Source organism: Benincasa hispida, chromosome 10 (assembly GCF_027475165.1).
Source record: "Benincasa hispida cultivar pf3 chromosome 10, pf3_genome.v1.1, whole genome shotgun sequence".
NCBI classification, from domain to species: domain Eukaryota; kingdom Viridiplantae; phylum Streptophyta; class Magnoliopsida; order Cucurbitales; family Cucurbitaceae; genus Benincasa; species Benincasa hispida.
The window spans coordinates 31,230,393-31,252,975 of NC_143487.1; the positions used below are offsets into that span (position 1 = coordinate 31,230,393).

The window sequence follows — 22,583 nt, forward strand, 5'->3', positions numbered from 1 at the left end:
AAGTCTCAAGTATCTTCTTTGTCATTCATGTCAACAAGTAATGGATTCTGGTCTTTATTTGGTGCATCCCATTGCCAGAATTTTGCTTCATCGAACTTGACATCTCAACTAATAATAACTTTCTTACTTACAGTGTTGTATAATCTGTAAGCCTTGGAGTTCTCATTGTACCCAACAAAAATGCATTTTTCTGATTTATCATCTAGTTTACCTCTTTTTTCATTTGAAATATGAGAGTAAGCAATACACCCAAACACTCTTAGGTGACTAATAGTTGGTTTCAATCCGCTCCATGCTTCGTGAGGAGTAATACCTTGCACACTTTTAGTTGAAGCTCGATTTAGGAGATAAACAACACAAGTTACTGCACCTCCCCAAAATTGATCTGGAAGTTTCTTGGCCTTCAACATACTTCTTGCAAGTTCCATTATTATTCTGTTTTTCCTCTCTGCAACTCCATTTTGTTGAGGAGTTCTTCGAACAGTCTTTTGATGCTTGATTCCATTTTCCATCAAGAAGTCTGGAAAGACTATATATTCTCCTCCACGATCCAAATGCAATGCTTTCAATTTCAAGTTACTTTCATTTTCCAACATTGCTTTGAATGTCTCGAAACATTCGAAGGTAGAGTTCTTTTCTTTTAATAGATAAATCCACGTTTTCCGACTATAGTCATCAATAAATTGAGAAAATAACTGTTACCTCCATGTGTAGTAGTTCTCATGGGTCCACATAAGTCTGTATGGACAAGCTGAGAGGTTTTAATGCTCTCCAAGAACCTCCAGTCGGAAATGAATTTCAATGATGCTTTCTGAAAACACATGCTTCACAAAGTTGATTTTCCTTTTTAATATTTGGCATTCCTCTCACCATATGTTGTTGAAACATGTGAGACAAAGTGTCAAAACTTAGGTGTCCGAATCGACAATGCCACACCATGAAGAGTCATTTACTAAAGTCTCAAAACAAACACGCTTCTCATAGCATATTTAATTGGAAACATTTTGTTGTTAGTCATGCGTACCTTTGTTATGAAATCTCCATTCTTGGTTCTAATATCAAATATGTTATCTTTAAAGATAACATCATGTCCTCTTAGGAGAAGTTGCCCAATACTTAAAAGATTGTGTTTGAGACCTGAAACATAATACACATTAGTAATTCTTTTTGCTCCCTTTTTTATCTTGACAAGAATATCTCCTTTTCCTTTGACCTCAAGTTTCTTGTTGTCACCAGTCTTCACTACATTTTGATGAGATTCATCTAAAGATATAAAAATATCCTTCCTTCCTGTCATGTGATTACTGTAACTACTATCAAGATACCATATTTCTTCAGTGCTTGTTTCTTGGACATTGAATGTGAGGAAGAGGAGACCTTGATCATTATCCTGTTGCTCATGCATTAGAGTGGTTTCTACTTGATTAGAATTAGTCTTCTTAGACTAACAGTCTACTTGAAAATGTCCATAACGTCTACAATTGAAACATTGTATGTGAGAAAAATCTCCACGACCACCACTTCTGCCTCTTCCTCTATTTGAACTTCTTCTTCTTCCTCTATTTGAAGAAGATTGATTGTCTCTACCCTCTGACTCTGAATTTGTTACAACGTTGGATCGTCCATTGCCTCTACTGCCACATCCACCTCTTCTTCCACTAGATCAACCTCTAGAGGAGGATTGGATATGAAAAGCTTCTTTTGAAGGAGTAGAATCAAACAACTTCAATCTGAGCTCATGAGATTAAAGAGATCCCATTAAGCTATTGATGGAGAGAGTTGACAAATCTTTGGATTCTTCAATTGCTACAACAATATGTTCATATCTTCTTGTCATGCTTCTAAGGATCTTTTCAACCACCCTTTGATCTTCGATTGTTTCTCCGTTTGATCTCAATTGATTAACAATTAAGAGAACACAGTTGAAAAAATCTTCAATAGTTTCAGCATCTTTCGTTCGAATGGTATCAAATTTAGCTCGAAGTGTTTGCAATCGGACCAATTTTACCTTTTCTTCTCCTTCGTACAAATTCTGCAATGCATCCCATGCTACTTTAGCAGTAGAGACTCCTGATATTCTTTCAAAAATATTTTCATCCACGGCTTGGTAGATGAAAAATAATGTCTTCTTATCTTTTTTTCTAGTATCTCTCAATACATGGAGTTGTTGTGATGAAAAACCATCCTCGCTTTCTGGCTCTGAATATCCTCTGTCAACAATATCCCAAAGATCTTGAGATCCATAAAGAACCTTCATTTGTTGGCTCCACCGTCTATACTTTTTTCCCTCAAAGCGAGGAAGTTAAGATAGCAACATGTTAGATGACATCTTTCAATCCTTTTGCTTTGATACCACTTTGTTGAAAGCGTTGACGAGCCCACTCTAAATTCACTCTAAATTTCACAAACTTTTAAGAGAAGAAACTTGTTCTCTTACAAGACTCAAGAATACACAAGAGAAGAATATTGTTCTCTTGAAACTCAGTTTCTTTATAAACTTCAATTTGCTTCTATTGATTTTGATTCTTTTCTCTTGCATACAAATGAGGGAAATGAACTCTTTATATAGTAGTCAAGAGACACTTCCTAAAAGACACAAAATAAATGAAGTACATGTATACATACCATTCATGTACTTGAACAATTACATATATCTAGAAATGTATGTATCTTGAAATTAGAAATGTATCTAGAAATGTGTTATCCATAATGTATCTAGCTTATTAATTTCTAACAACATAATAATTCTAAATGCATGAAGTGAAAATACAACACATAAGAGTTTTGAAAGGAGCTAAAGGTAATTCACAACTAAAATCGCCTTGTTTCTTTGCTAATAAACCTACCTTTGAAACCCACAAAGAAAAATGAAGCCATTTATTCAAGTTAAGCCTATAAATCTTAAGAGATATTTCAAGAGTTTTATGGATTGGATATGACAAAACAAACAAAAACAAGAGGAACAAAAGGTAGATAAAATTTACCTTGTATAATGAGCCTGTAAACTTAGGTCAAGCACAAGCGTCTTAATTGGATGGAGAAGCTTGATTCGAGTTAATTGGTCTTTTACATAGAAGAACTAAGATATGTTCACAAAACCACTTGATAAACGAAAAAACTCAAACAAAGACACAATAAATGAGAGATACTAGGGAAGAACTTTGCTGTTACAACATGTAAAAAAAATTATGTAGTTGACATATTCTTTTAAACTATACTTGTGCATGTGTGTTAAGAATCTAGCTTCCTTCATTCTTTAATCAGAGAATGTAAAAATGAAACATCATATAATTTGGGAGAAGAAAAACATATGACTTTATTACCATGAGGTTCATGTTGCCCTCTAGAATTCCTTTTCTACAGGAGAGAATGCCTGCTGTCAATCTTATGCCTTACATCATTTCCTCTATATTCCTGTTTACCTGCAAAGATGGAAAATTTTTATTTTAACGAGTTTAGTATAAGCAATATATTCTTTCTAAAAGACAATTATTGAATCAATGAAGCCCTTACAGAAAGATGAATGAAGTTCTTACAAGGCTTATCAATGATGTCCTTACAGAGAGATCAAAATTAGAGAGAACTATGAACGAAGACTTGATTACTGATCGAATGCAAGATTGAGTAAGATAAAGAGTAAGAGAGTAGATCAGAACACGGCGGTCCAGCACAAAACTCCAGCAACGACAGAGCAAAAATCCGATGGCAGTTGCGGCATATACTTTTGCCAAACTCAAACACAGCTGCAATTTTCAGTTTTTTTTTTTTTTTTTCAATAAAAACTGCCAAGTTTGACTGATTTCAACCTGAATCAACAATTTGTTTTAGGCCGAGTTTTTTGGGTTTTTCAATTTTTCTGTCCTCCCTACTTGTGGTTGAAGTCACAAGTACACACTTTACGTTAGTTGGCCTCGATCTATTTTATTTCGTCTTGTAAACTAAAAAAAAACAGAAAAAATTTGGATAATATGGCAAGATTCAGGAACTCATTTGGATTTATGACATATTCTAGAATTAATAAGATTTTTGGCAAAACGTGTCATTCACGTGAGATCGCTTTTTATAATACTTGATTTGCCTTTAATGTGATAGTTCATCAGAAATATTGAATACAAGGTAATTGCTATAACGTGAATCGATTATGATTAGAAATACAGTGTGAATGTGCGTGTCGGTTATCGGTTTCTAACCTAATGAATTTTATAGATTAAAGTGGTACATTTTTTGCCCATTAAATTGGCAATTTTTTATCATATTAGATTTGTTTAACCACTTTCAAATTCATTAAAAATGAATCAGTCTTTTGATTTTTATCTCTCTATTTTAATTTATCATAAATCTTCCAATTTTTACCTAATCTTATTAATTTTTATTACTTTAAATTGTTACTAATATATTTAATTCCAACTTAATTTTTGTTCATTATTTTATACATATTCTCATCAAATTATGCTTATATTTCTATTTAAATTCCAGGTTGTTCAATTTTTTATCATGTCTTATCACTTATCATATTATTATATTATTATATTGTTTTAAAATTTTGGATATACACTTTGTTTTATTTTATTAGTATCTCAACAAAAAGTTTTTCTTATTGATAAATAAGTATTCAATTTTGCTATCTGGTTGTTTTTCTCTATGGATTTACAATGAGTTAGACTTCTTTTCGACAGTAGATGGGATGAACGTTCACATTATCATGATTTTTGTATTCTTGAGGCTTATATTCCATCATATTCATCATTTCAATAGTTTGTGGAATATATTCAAGGTAAGTTTTTTTTCCTTCTGAAAATCTATCTATATCTCGTTTGACAATGTACGAAGATAGTTCCAACAATTCGAATAGTATTAAATTGTTGAAAATAAGGATTTTTGTGGCTGATGTCAATTTTATCGGACTTCCCTCAAAGTGATTTATGTGTAGTAGTTTACCACGTATCTTCTTGTACTTCTGAAAATAGAGTGTATTTGAATAATTAGTTAGTAGCAACAGATCTTTCTCACCAACAATCTGATCACAATAATAAAATAATTGACTCTTGTTCTTCCTTTAGTTTTCTCTTTTTCATAACGTTAATCCTTCATTTAAATGGTTGATTATTTTTAAACTTAATAATTAAAAGACAGAAAAATAACAAAATTCCATTTATGTTTTAGAATCCTAAAAAGTAGGGGAAAATATTATATAGATCAGAGATTTATTTGATTTGCCTAAGGATTACAATTAAAATATTGTTTAAAAACACAATCTTATATTTAACAAAACTATTAGATAAATTTTTGATTTTTTTTTGATAAAAATGGAAATCTCTATATATTATATTCAAAGATTTATGTTCAACACATTTTTTTCTTACTTTGAATGGGGGAAACAATGTATAGAACATATTACAGTCCATGATGAAAAGAAAGATTGTGCAAGGCTTTAGGTTTCTATACCTATGAAATGAACTTTGGTACGATCAATCTTGTTATTTGATGGTAGAAATAGGTGAGATTTTGTTGGGAATGTTCTAGAATTCGCAGTTCATGTTAAATATTCTATTTATCAATAATAATGACTTGTTGATTTTGCATCTTATTCTGAAAATCCAATAAATATTTTCTTGGCTATAATCTGGATACCTTTATGTAGTGACATAAACAGGATCAAGTTGACAGTATATATCCTAAATGGTCTAATATGTATATGGATGAAATTGGGTATCTCATACTGGTAACACTATTGAATGCGGCCCACTCTGTAGTTGTTACAAAAAGTTATAAAGTGCTATAAACGATGTGATCTACAAATCATTCATGTTGAGACATGTGAGTGGGGGTGTCTTATGCAATGAGTTTGCATATAGATTGGACCATGAAATAATCACTTTTCTTTATAACGACCGTTTACTGTTAAAACTAACTATTTCATTTATCAAATAACCTAGGTTAATTCGATCTTAATCCTGAGCTAGCTATGAACTTCTTTTTGTTCGGGATTATCCTTTGATCTGCAAACAGTGAGAGTAGTTCAACAACACTGCTCAATAAGCTTCCCATTTTGGGGATAATATTGGAAGAATAGTTGGGGACATAGCCTTGCAAGATGTAATTCACTCCTACCCGATTTAGGGTTAGCAGATAGGTTGTTCTCTTAAGTACTGATTTCAGGTCTTGAACAATCGGGGCCCTGCCTTCTCATGATAGAGAAAGGATTTGATTCATGGGAATTATGAATCAGAATTGTTCATTAGAGGGTTAGTGGAAACTTAAGGTACAAGATGTATTCACAGGGGTAAAATGGTTATTTTGACCCAGCTGTGATTATGAACAACCTGTGAATGATCGACTTACTGATTATGGTTATAAAGTGGACATAATGCTTTAGAGTAGCTTGAGAAATTAATTTGAAACGTTCAAATTAAAATTAAACGAAATAGGAGAATATATATTTAAATATGATTAAAATAATGACGATGATTTTGTACAAAAATTAATTTAATATTTGATATTAAATTAATTAAATATTTTTTAAATTAATTTATGAAATTAATTTTAGAAAATTAAATTTTCAGTTTTGAAATCAAGATTGAATTTTGAAATTTATTTTAGTTTTAAGATAAAATTGAAAAATTAGAAAAACATGCAAAAAAATGGTTTTTCATGATTTTTCATTATCATCTTCTTCATGCTCACATAAAACCCACTTTCTCTTCTTCATTAACTCCAAGCATGAGCTGCAAGTCATGCACATTTCTTCTTTGCATGTTCATCTACAATAAATAAAGGAGAATGGAGTGATTTAAAGGGATACATTCTACAGAAATTTTGAGAGAAAATTTCAACTAACAAAGAGTTCTTCAAAATTGGGTGTTGTGAGCTTCTCCTTCTGTTTTATATTGCTTAAACCTATTCTTGAGTCTCACAACTCAGTCTAAAGCTCCAAAAGGATAGTGGGGAAGATCTTGGGGTGGTTCATGGTGATCTTTGAAGAAGTCTGTTGTTGTTTGATCGAGATCTTGAAGAGTTCTACAAAGGTATGATTTAAAACCCTCTTATTTAGATGAGCATGCTTTAGTTTCTGCCAAAATTAGTGAATTTGAATGCTTATTGATCCTTCTTACTTCCGCTGCATGTTATTACACACTAACAAATTTGTCATCTCTCGCAATCGGAGCAGTAAAGAAATCCCTTGATGGATAAACGAGTTTTAGAGAAGATGATACTTGAGAAGTTGAAAGATTGAGGAACGATTTACAGTCTTTTACCTAGCGAAACTGTTCTTTAGTATTTTTATTGAAGACGTCGTAATGGAAGGGATTCTCCTCATATTGATTTTGTGTTGGGGTCGTTGAATAATTTTATCCCCTCATGGTGATGGAGTGTGTTGAGGGCAGAAGCTTTCCAAAATCTCTAATTTGTTTTCTTTTGCGATTAGGTCAGTTCTTTGTTGTTCTAGTTTCAATTATTATTTTGTTTTTAATTTTGTATGCATAACTAGTTTAGTGTAGTAATCATACCTTGTAGGTGTAGATTTGACATTTTGCCATGGTGCATTGTTTAGCACGGTAATTATTTAGTTTTAGAGTGTTTGAACATTTTAGAAACTCTTCAACTTCACTTTTTGAACGTTATATATTTTATTTTAAATGAGAGCAGTTTTGACAATTTCTCATCATTATTTTTATTATTTAATTCAATTCTACCATTTTCACAATTTTCAAAACATTTTGTTATTTTTCTAAATAAATCCTCTAAATTTGCTATTTATTTGGTGAGCCCATAAAAAATGTCTAATAATTCTCGTAGTTTAAATTTCTGTCCGATATGTTTCCATACATAAAAAATATCTTATGGGTCTTGAAACTTTTAATTTTATGTCTAATAAATCATTAACATATTCAATTTCTTTAAAACTAATTGATCTATTAGAGAGTGAATCTTATTTCGAATAAAATCTTAAAGTTTCATTATTGTGTCTAGAAATTTTGCCAATTAAAAATATCAAAATAAAAAAATAAAAAAATTAATAGACACAAAATTAAAACTTTTAAAAATATATTAGATACAAAATTAAAGGTTAAATAATCTTATTAGATATTTTTAGAAGTTGAATACCTATTATATACAAATTAAAAATCCAAAAACTATTTAACCCTCTTTGTATGTAAGATGTCCCATATTTTGAAGACTTCTGAATTGTTGCCACTTGTGCAATAAAGGGGATGTTGTGTTGGCCCAGTCATTGAGTGAATGACACGTAGACAAAGAACACAAGAAGTGAAATTGGTATTACAAGGACAACTCAGTACCAATTGTCGACACGTCAGCATGGAGACAAGATGATTAATCCATCACAGAATAAGAAGACGGTGTGAGTGTCGTACTGGATTATATAATTTTGTTTGAATGAGACATAACAAATTAGCAAGTGGTGCGGCCTTTTATGTTTCTCTCAAATTCTCAAATCTATCTATTCCATCCATCCCCTTCAAATTCTTCCAAAATTCAATTCTAAATTCCTTTGTCAATTTTGTTGTACATTTTTTTAGTTCTACACAAATTATTGTTCCTTTCTCAATTATCATGTTTGACATCACTTGCACTACTTGTGGTTAGATATTCATCTTGACAACTCCTTAACTTTAGTTAATAAAAATAATTATCAACCTTCAACTTTTATAAAAATAAATTTTGATTTATAGCGATTTGGTCATTGTATCATGGATTTGACTAAAAGTTTAGTATGTAACAACTTAATTGATATACTTTCAAATTTGTAAGGATTTAATCATCGTCTTAAAAGTCAAAATAAGTTTAACTCAATGATAATTGACATGATCTTTCTCCCTAGAGGTTGGTGATTCGATCCCTATCCCTATCTCTATTCTATTAAAAAAATCATTGTTGTAAAAACTTTCATCGAAACGAGCATGGTTCAATAATAATTGACTTATATCTCCATTGAGATTATAGATTTAAATTCTCCTACTCTATTTGTTGTAAAAAAAAAAAAAAAAAATCATGATCAAATCTACATCTTTCATTCAATATTTGACATTGTTTTATAATATATTATATTATTTTATATGTCATGCGATTTTTTTATGACAAACAATAAATGACAGTACTAGAAATTTTTCTGCTCACATAACTACAATACATAAGTAATTAATGCTAGTTTTGTCTGTTCTTTTAGAAAGGTGATGAAATGTTGTGTGTATTTGTTGATTATACAAGAAGTGGCTTCATGGCATGTGTAGTAGTTTCTTCCAACAATCTTGGGATTGGGATCAACAATAATAATGTGACAAGCATATGTCTACTATGCATATTCTATCCCAATATGTCATCAAGAGAGAAAAGAGGCCAGTAAATAAAATAAAATTTTAGAGAGAGAGAGTTGATTTTTTTTCCCATTTCCATGAGAAGAGAGAGATATGCCACATAAGAACAAATTGTGATCATGATCAACTTAAAAGTTTTCTTTTTTAATATATATATATATATCCGTGAATGATTGGAGTCAGCTTACGTATAACTTCACTATTCTCATGAGATGACCTGTTTGACCTTACAACATTTGAGTGTCAAGGAAACTTGTGGCAACTTATGTATAACTTGACTAATCTCACGAGATGACCTGCTTGACCTTACAATATTTAAGTGAAAAAACTCGTGGGATATTAAATCCTAAGTAGGTTACTATCCTAGATTGAATTCATGACCCCTTAGTCATTTAGTTTTTTTTTTTTTTTTTTTTTAAAGTTCTCACTACCACTAGGCCATCAAGGCCAATCCATGATGGTTCATATTTTAATGGTTAATAACTAAACAAATTTAAGGGACCAAATAGAAACTTATTTTTAGTTTATAATGAGTTATACCAAACACTCAAGATGATTGAGTGCATTTTTAGGAGTGATTTTTTAAAATTGTCAAAATAAATACCTTTGGCATATTTAAAAACTGAAACACACTTTTAATTAATCAAAATTAATTCAATTAAAATTTATATAATCAAAAGTTTCAAAAGATTGAAAATATGTGGATAGTGATTTTGAAAATGAGAAAAATTAATTTTACATTTCACTATCACTTTTGTAGTCTTTAGTCTAACTATAGGGGTACCATTTGTGAGGCTTTAACTAGTTCACAAGGATGAACTAACAAAAGAGTTGATTGAAGATTTTAAAATCATGTGGATGCAATTGAAACTATCTTAGAGGTCAATTTGGTTAATTAACTTACACATTTGCAATTTAATTTATTTACATTATATTCATATTTAAAATAATCAATATTATTTTTTTTAGTGTAACCTCTTAGTCAAAGATATATATCTTAACTATTTAACTACAACTAAGTTAACGATTAATATTAATTATTCACGATGTAACAAATTGAACAATGAGAAACATTCCAAAACATGGTGGTTATTCTATTGACCTAACTACTTTTAGAAAAAGTGCAAATTAATATATTTAAATAAGTATTTGTAGATGAATTATGATTATAAGGGTTAATATCGATCATACCTCTAAACGTTTTGGATTGTATCCATTTAAATCATGATTTTTTATAAGTATATTAATTTACCCCCTTCATTATGTTTGGTTTGAAAAAACTTCATATGAAATTGATTTAAGTATCAATTAGTAAACCTCTATATTTTCATAGATGAATCAATTAAGGTTCTTCTCAATTTTTTTTAACAATTGTCCATGCATCACTCTAATAATCTATTTTGTAAAGCCAACATTAAAAAAAGTCTACACGTGTTTGAGAATCAATGCATGGATGATTTTGAAAAGTAGTCATAATGAAAAGTCTAAATTGATTATGACTTAGAAAAATTGAGAAGTTTAATTGACTCGAATCATAAATTTCAAATGATATTGATCAAACAAATAGGATAGTGTAAATTTATATATTTATAAAAGTATAGGGTTTAAATTGATAAAAAATAATTTTTTTAATTATAATTAAGCAATGAATAAAGACAAACCTAAATCATATTTGCCCAAAATTTTACGAGGACGAATTAAATTAATGTTATTAATGTATAAATCGTGGTTAAAGTATAGCTCAATGATAATTGACACCTACCTTTATTTAGATCGAAGATTCAAATAATATATCCCAGTGGTACTAAAAAAAATATGTAAATTGACTCCGGAAAGAACTATGTTAATATTTAAAAGTAGTAATATTTTATGATATTTGATTTCATATCAACGTGACATCCAATTTCTCTACTTGAACTTCAAAAATTAAATCAACTTTAAAATTATTTGACTAATTTAATATTCCTAATGATTGCTTGATTTTAAAATTTAATTGCACTTAAAATAAACATATCCACAGTCCATATGTTTTTTTAATTTTACATTTAGTTCTCTAGTTTCAAGAATCTCTATTAAATAAATAAAAATGTAAATATTTTATTAAACATTAATTTAAAATTTCTATTAAATATTAATAATAAATAAATAAATTCCCAATCACAAAATTCTACTCACACAAACACAAACTACATCCAAAAAGATCTAAAATACATCATTTTAAAACATTTACATCAACTGTTAAAAAAATTTGGAGGCTAAACGTGTTTCTTTTTTCTTTTTCTTTCTATTTAAAAGTTAAATAAGAAATAAAAATTACTTTTAAATATTCAAACTTCTTTTAAATTATTTCAAAGAATCACTTTAAAGTTGATGGTAAAAGTCAGTTTAAAACCAACTTTTCATAATTTGGATCCGTTTTGTAACTATTTTATTTTCCGTTTTTTGTTAATCTATTTTCTTCCTACTTCTTAAATGATTAGCATTTTTTTTAGTTTTCCAAATTTGGTTTGATTTTTTAAACCATTGATAAAAAGTAAATAACAAATGAAAATTTAGAGCTAGAATTAGCGTCGATTGACTTAACTTTCAAAAACAAAAACAAAAAATCAAGACTCTGTTTGGTAATCATTTTGGGTAGTATCTTGACCTTTAACTATCAAAGCGATGTTTTTTGTTTTTTTTTTTTAAAAAAATTAAGTCTATAGATACTACTTTTACCTCCAAATTTTTTAACTAAAAAAAACAGCTTTCAAAAATTGTTTTTCTTTTTGAAATTTGGTTAAGAATTCAACCATTATTATACTTAAAAAGATGCAAATAATGGTAAGAAATGTCGATGAAATAGACTTAATTTTCAAAAACAAAAACAAAAAAATCAAATAGTTGCCAAACAATGTATTGACATTTATAAAATCAATTTTAAATGGAATGTAACCATGTAGATTGGTGATTAAAAATCCTCTTGAAGAAGTTAATCTGAATATAACTCAATTAGATAAGACATTAAACTTTTCTCTCACATTTGATTGAATTTAAAAACAACCACCTTTACCATATATGTAACTAAACACACAAATATTTTAACTCAAACCATATTTTATAAAATGTGCTCTAAGATTTTTAAAAAAATAAAAAATAAAAAAAGTGTTTAAATGAATAGGGATGTGAAACTGACCCTAAATCTTCTCACAAGTCGCAACTCAGTAAGAAACCAAATGAGAAAATAGAAAAGAAAAAAAGAAAGAAAAGCATTTAGAAAAGGAATCTATTAGCTAGAGATAGCATGTGGATAAAGTCCAGAACAAAGCCATATAGTCCCCATACTCCAGAGGTTTTCTCCCTCAAATGCAAGTTTCCTTTCTCATATTACTGTGGAAGGATAAGATAGAAACTGTAAGAGAGTGTTTGAGACGCTGAATTAGTTATTATAGTCCGTAGTTATTGTAGTCCATAAATTATTATAATCTGTATTTGAGATGCAAATTATTTTAGTTTGATTTATAATGTTTGTATTTAGGGTCCAGATTATTTTAGTATGAGTAAGAAAGAGTAAATATTGTAATAAAGAAATAAATAAATACTATAATAAAAAGGGATTTGATATAGTAATATTATCGTTAATTATTGGTTATAATAGTTCAAAATGCCAACTATTGTAATTAGAACCCATATGGAGTGAGTTCCCACTTAACATTCGGCCCCATATATCTCCTAAAATTATCTTGAATTTGTATCTAGTGATAATTAGAAACATCTATATTTTTTAATCTACATCAAGTGGTTATTAGGCAATTATATTATAGCGGTTTTATTGAATAATTTTTCCTCTAAAGACCTACATAGTAATGTATTTGGACTCAATGTTAATTTCGTGGCGCTAGTACTAAAATCAATATTTGTATTATATATAAATGATGCAACTCAAAAGTTAAAATTTCAAAAATAATATATATATATATATATATATATATATATATACAATGAGAATGTAAAAGGTAATTCTAGTTAAATTGTATACTATATTTTTGACATGACAACTAATATGTAAATAGATTCGTGAATCATGCTATAGTTGAACATGAGCGAAAAATAATATGACATTTATCTCTAATTTTTTACTTATTACTTTCGTCCAATTCTCTCCCATGGTTAAGATACTGTCTAAAGTGTTTTTTTTTTCTTTTTTCATTTTTTTAACAAGTTGAAAATTCAAAATGTATAATTTCAAAAGACGCATAATTTAACCTAAACCTTTCATTTTCAAAATTTTATTTTTAAAATTATCAACCAAAAGCATCCAATCTTGAGATTTTGCCATTAAAAGTAAAAGGAAATAGAAGTTGGGTAGCAAAATTATTGGAATATAAAAGTTTACAGGTGAAAGACGTCACAAATTGCAGAGTTACTTAATTCTCTTTTAGTGGCAGTTTGTAACTTGTAAAGTTGGTAACTTTAATTGACGAACGGCTGGACTTATTGTGTCTCAACCAATCCATAGAAATCCCACAAAAAGAAAAAAGGAAACCTCATGAGATAAAAAAGGATTTGAATAGGGATGAAAACAAAAGGGGTAAGCTTAACTCAAATGGGTTCAGCTCATGATATAAAGTAACCATGGTTTTGGGGTTTTGGCTATGGCAGAGTGTGGCAGATGAGACAGAAAGTTAACCATGGTTAGAGAACGTGGGTTAGTGTCTCCTTCAGAACCGGAGAGGTAGGTTTGGGGTTTGTCCAGCTCCAGAACTTTACAGGAAGAAGGAGGCTGCCGTGTATAAAACCATCAAGAAAGACCCTCTTCTTTGTCATTAACAAAACATACAAAAAGGGAAATGAACTTCTCACCGATTCTGTGAATCTCAATCGTCTCTTGCTTCTTCTTGTTGATAATCTCTCTTCTTCTCATCCTTTGAAGGCAACTCTCTCTGATTTTGGTATGTTTTTCTTCTTGCTTTGCCACAATTTGGTCTGTTTTCTAGATTGGGATTATGATCTTAAATTTGCTGATTTGGGTTCTTGAGATTTTTTGTTTTGTCACTGGATTTTGTTTCTAAATTTGCAAATATAGAGTTCTGGGGCCTCTTGGATTTGATCCGAGAGAACTGGATTGATTTCCCTTTGCATCATTCGTGTTATTGTTCTTGATCAATCTTTCAAACTTTCCGGATCGTTTCTGAGTAAATCTATTGCCTCTAATTTTGATGTTCAACAATGGAAACTCTTGCTATTCTGTTTAGTGTGTGTGTATGTGCTGATGTTGGGTTTCTTTTTCCGTTTCTTTTTTTCCTTCTTCTGAAATGAAATTGTCAGTAGAAGGTTTTTTCATGATTCTATTCCATGTTCTTGGCTCTTGCATATAAACAGATCTTTACTCAAGGAAGTTTCTGTTTCCAGTTGGAATTTTTCTGTCTTCATCAATTTTCATTTACCTGTTTGAAGATAGGATCACAAAAGAAAGTAGTACATTCATTCATTAATGTATTGTGGTTTTAATTCTATGTCCAGAGTTTGAATGTTACATAAATTTGTGTTACTTCTCAATTCGATCTCCAGAGTTTGAATTCTTTGGCTGTTTATAGGTTCTTCTCTTCTTCTGTCAAATTAATCTTTTCCTCCACTCTTCATCTTTCAACAGATTTGGCTCTTTTTTTATACAATGTTTGATAAGTTGTTTTATTATTCTATTTCTCTGTTTACAGCGTGGAACTCTAATTTCCCCACTTTACTCCACCTTTTTACATTTTCAGATCAGATATCAACAAAAGGATCAAACTGCAGAACCGTTTAAACTCAGAAGTCAGAACTTTGACTACTTTTACATTCTATTGATCTTCTTTGATTCATCTGAGCTGATTCCGGTTCTTCATATTTCGAAAGACTTATTTTGTACCTAAAATTTTGATCAGAATGGGTCTCTCCAGCCTTCCTGCTCCTTCTGAAGGAGTACTAGGTGTGATCCTTGTAAATACAGCCTTATCGATTTCTATCTTCAAAGGCATAGTTCGATCGATCCTCCACGTCATTGGCTTCCATCTCTCGTCGTCGCCTACATTACCATCGTCACCAGATTCCATGGAGAATGCTCCTGAATCCATAGAATTTCATCTTAACCCTAATGGAAGTTACATCGAAGAGTTCCGTAGCCGAATCCCAGCAATTCTGTTTGACAAAGTTCGTAGCTGCAAATGGCTTGAACACGACTGCTCGGTCTGCCTAACCCAGTTTGAACCTGAATCAGAGATAAACCATTTGTCTTGTGGCCATCTTTTCCATAGAGTGTGTTTGGAGAAGTGGTTGGACTACTGGAACCTTACATGTCCGCTGTGTCGAACTCCATTAATGTCTGAAGAAGACACAGGTTCCTGCTTTTGGTGAGCATTATGAATAATGATGGTTGAGGAATTTCATTCCGTGTACAGCAGCATAGTGTAGATAATCTTAAAAGTGCATCCGCAGGCCATAGCATTTGTACCTTTCATATGCATGAGGAGTTGAAGCGTGATGAGTGTGAATGGGTCTCAGGCCCAAGTTATTTCATTGTAAATATGAAGCTTTTTCTGGTTTTTTTTTTCTTTTTTGTGTTTATGCAGTCTTGAGAAGACTGGCTTTTACATTTCGAGTTAATGCAGCTACTTCCCTTTATCTACCACCTGAATATCTCTTTTTCATGCTCACATATTCTTTTTGAACAAAGATAATCTAAAACTTATATAAAGATGCCTTATAAACAGTTAAATTTTCAAAGCAATCTTAAAAATATCATTAGAAAATTTGGAACATATAATGATATAATACATTGTACTCAGCAAACACAACCTCAACAACTTAAAAATGAAAGATCCAACTGAAGGATAGTTACTAATGCAAGTACAAAACTCATTATTAAGCTAAGTCATTTCTTAATCTACCAATTGATTCTCAAAGCAACAGAAACAAGACCTTGGCTTCGGCACATTTCCAGAAAAATAATGGGTTTCAGGTTTTATGCTAATTGGTTGCAACACTGCAGGTATTGATTCCGTCCTTGCAATCGTTTGTTAGATCGTTGAATGTTTCTAGCTGCTTTTTCCCTCTTAAGAACACCTCTGTGTCTACTGATACTCTCATATATCCATCAAATTCAACCGGTACACCATTGTTAAGCTTCATTGTTTCCGTGTACCATTCACTGTCTTTGTCCCAAAGATCCTTGTATTCATTGAGAAAATGGGTAGAGTATTTGTCTTTCAAGGGGTCAAAGTAATCCGTGTTTGGTTCATTTGTAGCAATGTAAAGGTTCCTTCCAGTCTCAATCTTGTCTTGCAACGTTGATAGAAGAGTATCAGGTGAAGTATCAGCAGCAAGATTTGGCCAGAGCTCCTTGTTCTTTGCTTTCTCGCCTCTCACAATGTGGACCGAGTCATAATCCCAATTCAATCTTGATGCAATTGAAGATACTATATCCATCAGGCGTCTCGATTTCCAAATCAAATGCCATGGTCGCTTAACTACAGATTCCGTTTCTCCTTCACAGACCCGATACCAATAATTATCTGGCTCTGCAGATCCGAACTTTCTCAATATCAAGGCATCCTTTACATCTGCAAGTTTCATAGGTGTGACCCGAAAATCCTCAACAAGATGAAGACCTAAATGGTCTTTCTTTTGCCATTTCTCCCAATCAGACCAAAACTGACCCTGGTCCAAGATGGATGCGGACTCTTTCAGATGCTCAAAATCGAAATAAAACCTGAAATCTTTTCCTTCCTCATCTTGATTCGATGAAGTATATATTGATGACAGACAAATTTTCAAATCCATAACTAATGTTCGATTCAAATACTGAGCTTCGCCTAAAGCACACAAGAAGCTCCACAAATAATGGTTCATGCTTTTGCATTTATCTCCAGCCATCTCATAAAGCAAGTACTTCCCATGACTAAATGAGCCTTCAGACTCAACCACAGGGAGGGAATCATTTACAACCTCCCCAACTACAGGCAAAGAAGAGACTGCCTGCTCTAGCTGCTCCATTTTCTTCTCAAAATTATGTTTCGGATTCTTTTTCCTCTTCCTTGCATTCACGCCAGTGTGGTAGTCACCTATGCTAATGATACTTAGAGTGCAATTCGCAGATCTAGTAATCACAAACCTCCTATAATCTTTATAAAAAGCAGCAATCTTCCCTTCCTTGGGCCGAAACCGCCACGCCATATCACAGGTGCTGTCGTTAGACCCGCGAACTGGTTTTCCAAACCGGTAAAAATGAATGTCCTTGAACCGTTCTATCGTCGTCTCCATCATCAAATGGAAAACCTCAGGGTCACGGCAATCGATGGGGTCATCGACATTGCTATTGCACTCAGGTGCAGTTCCTTCAGAAGCAGTACCCAAAGCAGAGTTTTCAGCATCAATGATTTTGACAATATCAGTTTCATTGAGAAAAGTTGCAAATGCAGTTTGATTGGCAGCCATGAAATCCTCCCCAGTCTTCATCACAGTGCTATCAGTTTTAAAAGTAGCGTTGGAGTTTGATGTGAGAAAGGTAGTGATCTTAGTCGATGGATGAAAAAGAGGGTCCTCAGGTTCATATGTCGCAGCAATAATCGTAAAAATCAAAACCCCAACCACAAACAAAGTGAAACAAAGATTCCCAATAAGAGCAAGGGCATTCTGACCCAGATTCTCTGGTCTAAAGCTTCCAGTTCTGTAAAGAGATGACCGACCCAACATCTTTCCGACCATCAACTTCCAAATCTACAACTATCGAAGGAAAAAAAAAGAACAAAACCCTGAAACCCAAAACGCCAAAAATCGTTTACAGAACAATCCACAACCAAAAAAAAAAAAGGAAATCTCACAGATCTCAACAGAAATGTACAAGAACAGAAAGCAAATGCAAAATGGGTTTCCACAAAGATCAGTGACCCAACAAAACCCACAATCAAAATCCACAGAAATTAAACGAAACAAAAACTTCAATTCCTCAAGTACATTGATCTGAAACAAACGAATTACAAAGAAGAAGCGGTTGAACCAGTAGTACCTGACTCAAACAAGAAGACGACTGGAGAAATTCAACACCATGGCCTTCCAAGTGAGATGGGAACTGAGAGTAACAAGAGAAATGCTAGATTTCTCTAAGCCCCAAATAAAGTCAAAGTGACGACCGAGTAGTCGGCGAGAAAAAAGGGATAAATAATAATTAAATTAAACTAATATATATATGGTAATTGTAGATTCATACGATGCTCCCACGTGTCGAATTGAATGACGTGGATGAAGATGGACGATTTTACTCGTTAATCAGATCTGAGCTGCAGCGGTTTAATATGTACTTTTGGTCACACCGACAGTGGCAAAAGCGTAATTAATGTCAAACAATTTAAGTGTCTCATTCTTAGCATATAACTTTTTTTTTCTGCTTGTCAATTTGTTTTTTCTTTTTTGGAATTATTTGATGAACCCTAAAAACTCGTAACGTATTTGATGTACTAATTAAGTTTTCTTTTTAATTTCTGAAAGAAATTATTAGAAATCAAAATTAGTCAACTATGTTTTAATAGAAAATAGAAAAATATTAAATTTACTCTAGAAAAATAAGAAAATATTAAATGTGTTCTAGTATATAATTGTATCAACCTACTTTAAATATTAAATTAAATGCTCTACCACTGAGCTAAGGATTCATTTGAAAATTTATCTACTATAAACTAGATTAATCTTTACAACTACAATCTTAAACTAGAAAGAATGTTGTAATCAAGGTTTAAAATATCGATGTTAATGAAAAATCAAGATCCAATTTTTATGGTCAATAAAAATATCAGTAAATGAGTGTTTTTTTAAAAATGAATATTATAAGAAAAGAGGGACCGAAAGAGATAGAGATTCATGGAAATTGTTATAACTAATTCATGAAACTTTGATTGTGGCTCAATTAGACTAAAGTTACCGTTTTTAATAATTAATTCTATAAAATAAGACAATATTTAGATGTATATTGTAAATATTTGTATAAACGTTGACACAAGAGCAAAAAATTAAAAAGGAAATAAAAAAATAATTACAAAATAATATTAAATATTTGTAATTAATTACAAACTTAAAGGATATGAAATATTTGCATACAAAATAATACAAAATATTGGTAATATTAAATGTATATGTCTAATATAAAAAAGATCACCTTAGAGCATCTAATCCATAATCTTGATAATAATTTTGATAGAAACTACAATATTGATCTCAGGTCATCATAGATTGAAAATGTCGAAAATAGTTACTTAAATAAAATGATATGACTCGTATAGACAACATATAGACCTTAGTGGTGGATACATCTCATTAGTTCATGATCTTCCTCCTTCATATGGATAACATAATTTAATAAGACATAACTCCAAGCTTATATAACATACCCTAATATAATAATTATGATATACAAACGATAACATTAAACATAAGATGGATACAAAGAGCATAACATTCAATATACCATAACATATATAATATGGATATATAAGGCATGACCCTATGCTTATATAACATAACATTATATGGATACAAAAAATATAACCCTAAGTTTATATAACATAATAGGGTTAAAAAATCATACCATTAAACTTATATTACATAACATAATTAGGATATAATAATCCTAAAGTTAAACATAAAAGAAGTACAAAAGAACATAACATTACATAATGGGATACAAAATTCAATGAAAAAAAGGTTTTAATGAAGTTAAAAATAAATATATATTATTTTTAAAAAATAATTGATTCCATTCCATGAAAATTTTGGATGGTAAAAACAATAAAATTCATGTCAGTTTCAATTTTGTAATGAAATCATATAAAAATTTAATTGAAAAAAAAAACTTGAATGAAGTTTAAAAAAATATGTGGTTTCTTAAAAATAAAAATTTTCGACGGTAAAAAAAATAAGACTCACATCAATTCAATTTTAAGGTAAAACTATATATTGGTATATGAAACTATTTAATTCATGTAATCAAGAAAAGATCATAATAATACTGGAAAAGAAGAAGAAAACTTCCATTGATCTAGTCCAACATTGCTAATTGTTAAGGAAAAAAATCGTAAGGTTCTTAAAATTTTGCAAAATATCTAAATCTCAATCGAGATTTCAAGATTTCTTCAACCTTCATTGAAGTGCAAGAAAAATAAAAAATTTCCTCCCTACCAAAATTTGGATCCTATTGAAATTTCAAAATTTTGAAACATCATTAAGATCTATTCTCAAGTGTGTTCAATGAAATATAACATATATTTATCAAACAATTAACAACTTTTGTTTTTTTTAAAAAAAAATATATTAAAGAAATTTTTGTTGAAATTTTTTTAGCTTTGGTAAAGTTTTTCCATTGCTAAATTTTGCACTAAATAAATTTAGTTTTGTCCAAAATTTAATTTTATTGAAATACTGAGTTTGTAAATATTTCTACACTGTTTTTTATACAATAACTTAATTAGTTAATTAGCAACACTAAAAAAATTTAACTTTAGATGTCAATTCTGAACTATCATTGTATATATATGATGGTGGATTACAAACCACCATTGTATCCCGTATCATCGTAGAATATGATGAAGGATTATCTTTGATGGTGGTATTGAACCGCCATCAACTCTTCTACCATCGTATATATAAGATGTGGTTATATAGGATGGCGGTTTTGAACTGAACATCCTATCAAAGACATTTGATGATAGTTTTATATGATGTCAATTAGGAATTGACATCATATCCATACTATCATACATAATATGATGATGATTAGGTACGATGTCAGTTTCTAACGGGCATAATATGGGTGATGATATTGATTCTAATCAAAGTTATTTTATTTAGATGACGTTTAATAGCTGGTATTGTTGTATACTACGAAGCTAGTTTAATAATGACATCATACCTAATATAATCTGTAACAAATTATTAGAAAAATATGGAACTCAAATCCTGCATAAATATTTTTTATAATATTAATAATTCTTATCATCTTTTTCGATTAATTTCTCTATATAAATATTCAGCAAAACAAATGTAAATTTTCAAAGAACACAATCTATCATATCATTTCTATATTGATTATCAAACAACTGAATTTGAATATGGAGCTCTACGATATGTTTCAAACTTACGCAAAAGAGGACTTACAACATAATATTAATAATGTTTTAATAGGCTGGAAGTATAAATTTCAATTGTACCATAGAATGTTGTTATAGTATGGTACTAACATAACTTTCCCCTCGAAAAGATTTATCCCTATTTTTCAAATGAGTACAAAAACTACTTGATACAAGTAAAATTATAAAACAAAACATATTTCCCTAATTGTGAAAAATCTATGAGCAATAACTTAACAAGATCAGTAAAGCATTCATAGTAGCAATATATTACCTTAGTTGAATAACCCAATTCTCTACATATTTTGCAAATAATTTCTTCATCACTTTTTTCGGTTCCTCTTTGGTCTGGCCTCCTAAACATTAGTGAAGTAAATAAGCTCAAACATTCAACATATTCAACAGTTGTTCACATTTTTTTTTATCTTTTACAGTTTGTTATTGTAACTACTTGTATAAAAAATTGTATAAATACTCATCATTTACAAATTCGTAGCATACAACATACAAAAGCTTCAAGAAAGCTTGAAATCTGTTAAAAAAAAAAAAGTTGTGACTTAGCTTTTGAATAAAATCTCCTCTCTTTCTCGTGGATGTAGGCATCATTTGCTGAACCACGTATATCATCGTGTAGATCTCTTCTCTTTTTCTTCTACAAGATTGCATGTTCTTCATCGTCATCGTTTATTCAAGCAGTCGCACGAAAAAAACAGAAAGAAAGATTGGGGTTAGAGAAGTTCTGCAAAATCGATAGAGAGATGGAGAGAGAGAAATTAATTCTTCTGAAATCCCATCAGAATAAAGATAGTCATTCACTTCCATTAGGCAAAAGTCAGTGGAGTTTTCTATGTGGAGCACATCAGTTGGAAGATCATGGACAAAGCAGATCCAAGTTTTCTACCAAACCAATTTAATTGGGACAAAATACTTGGGTTCACGATTTTGGATCAGCAAAATAAGGCCATTAATTCATCATTTGGGCTTAACAATTCACAATCACAAGAAAGCAGGCCCAACAATTAGCTTCTCAGTTGGCACAACATTGGGATGAGGCTCTTCATTCTTCTCATCAAAATATGGATGAGATGTTTTATTTGCTTATGTAGTGATAGTGGTC

General features: G+C 30.6%; 3 protein-coding genes across 5 annotated transcripts; 1 reads left to right on the plus strand and 2 right to left on the minus strand.

Moving 5' to 3' along the window:
- Positions 1-1,744: 1,744 nt before the first annotated feature.
- LOC150033262 (uncharacterized) lies at positions 1,745-2,257 on the minus strand. The gene has a single exon (XM_090306351.1). It carries the CDS (start codon positions 2,255-2,257, stop codon positions 1,745-1,747), a length of 513 nt encoding a protein of 170 aa, XP_090162477.1.
- An 11,867-nt stretch (positions 2,258-14,124) lies between these two features.
- On the plus strand, positions 14,125-15,981 carry LOC120088022 (putative E3 ubiquitin-protein ligase XERICO). Of its 2 annotated transcripts, none has more exons than XM_039045045.2 (3): positions 14,125-14,266; positions 15,032-15,128; positions 15,239-15,981. In XM_039045045.2, the coding sequence occupies exon 3, from the start codon at positions 15,240-15,242 to the stop codon at positions 15,705-15,707; it is 468 nt and encodes a 155-aa protein (XP_038900973.1). In that variant the 5' UTR covers positions 14,125-14,266; positions 15,032-15,128; position 15,239; the 3' UTR covers positions 15,708-15,981. The 2 variants fall into 2 exon arrangements, with proteins under 2 accessions (XP_038900973.1, XP_038900972.1); XM_039045044.2 differs by having other exon boundaries at positions 14,126-14,266; positions 15,080-15,128.
- Positions 15,982-16,068: 87 nt separating this feature from the next.
- Positions 16,069-18,515, minus strand: LOC120088020 (calcium ion-binding protein). Of its 2 annotated transcripts, none has more exons than XM_039045042.1 (2): positions 18,358-18,515; positions 16,069-18,103 (listed from the first exon to the last, which is right to left on the minus strand). In XM_039045042.1, the coding sequence occupies exon 2, from the start codon at positions 18,054-18,056 to the stop codon at positions 16,320-16,322; it is 1,737 nt and encodes a 578-aa protein (XP_038900970.1). In that variant the 5' UTR covers positions 18,057-18,103; positions 18,358-18,515; the 3' UTR covers positions 16,069-16,319. The 2 variants fall into 2 exon arrangements, with proteins under 2 accessions (XP_038900970.1, XP_038900971.1); XM_039045043.1 differs by having other exon boundaries at positions 16,069-18,074; positions 18,358-18,507.
- Between the last annotated feature and the right edge of the window lie 4,068 nt (positions 18,516-22,583).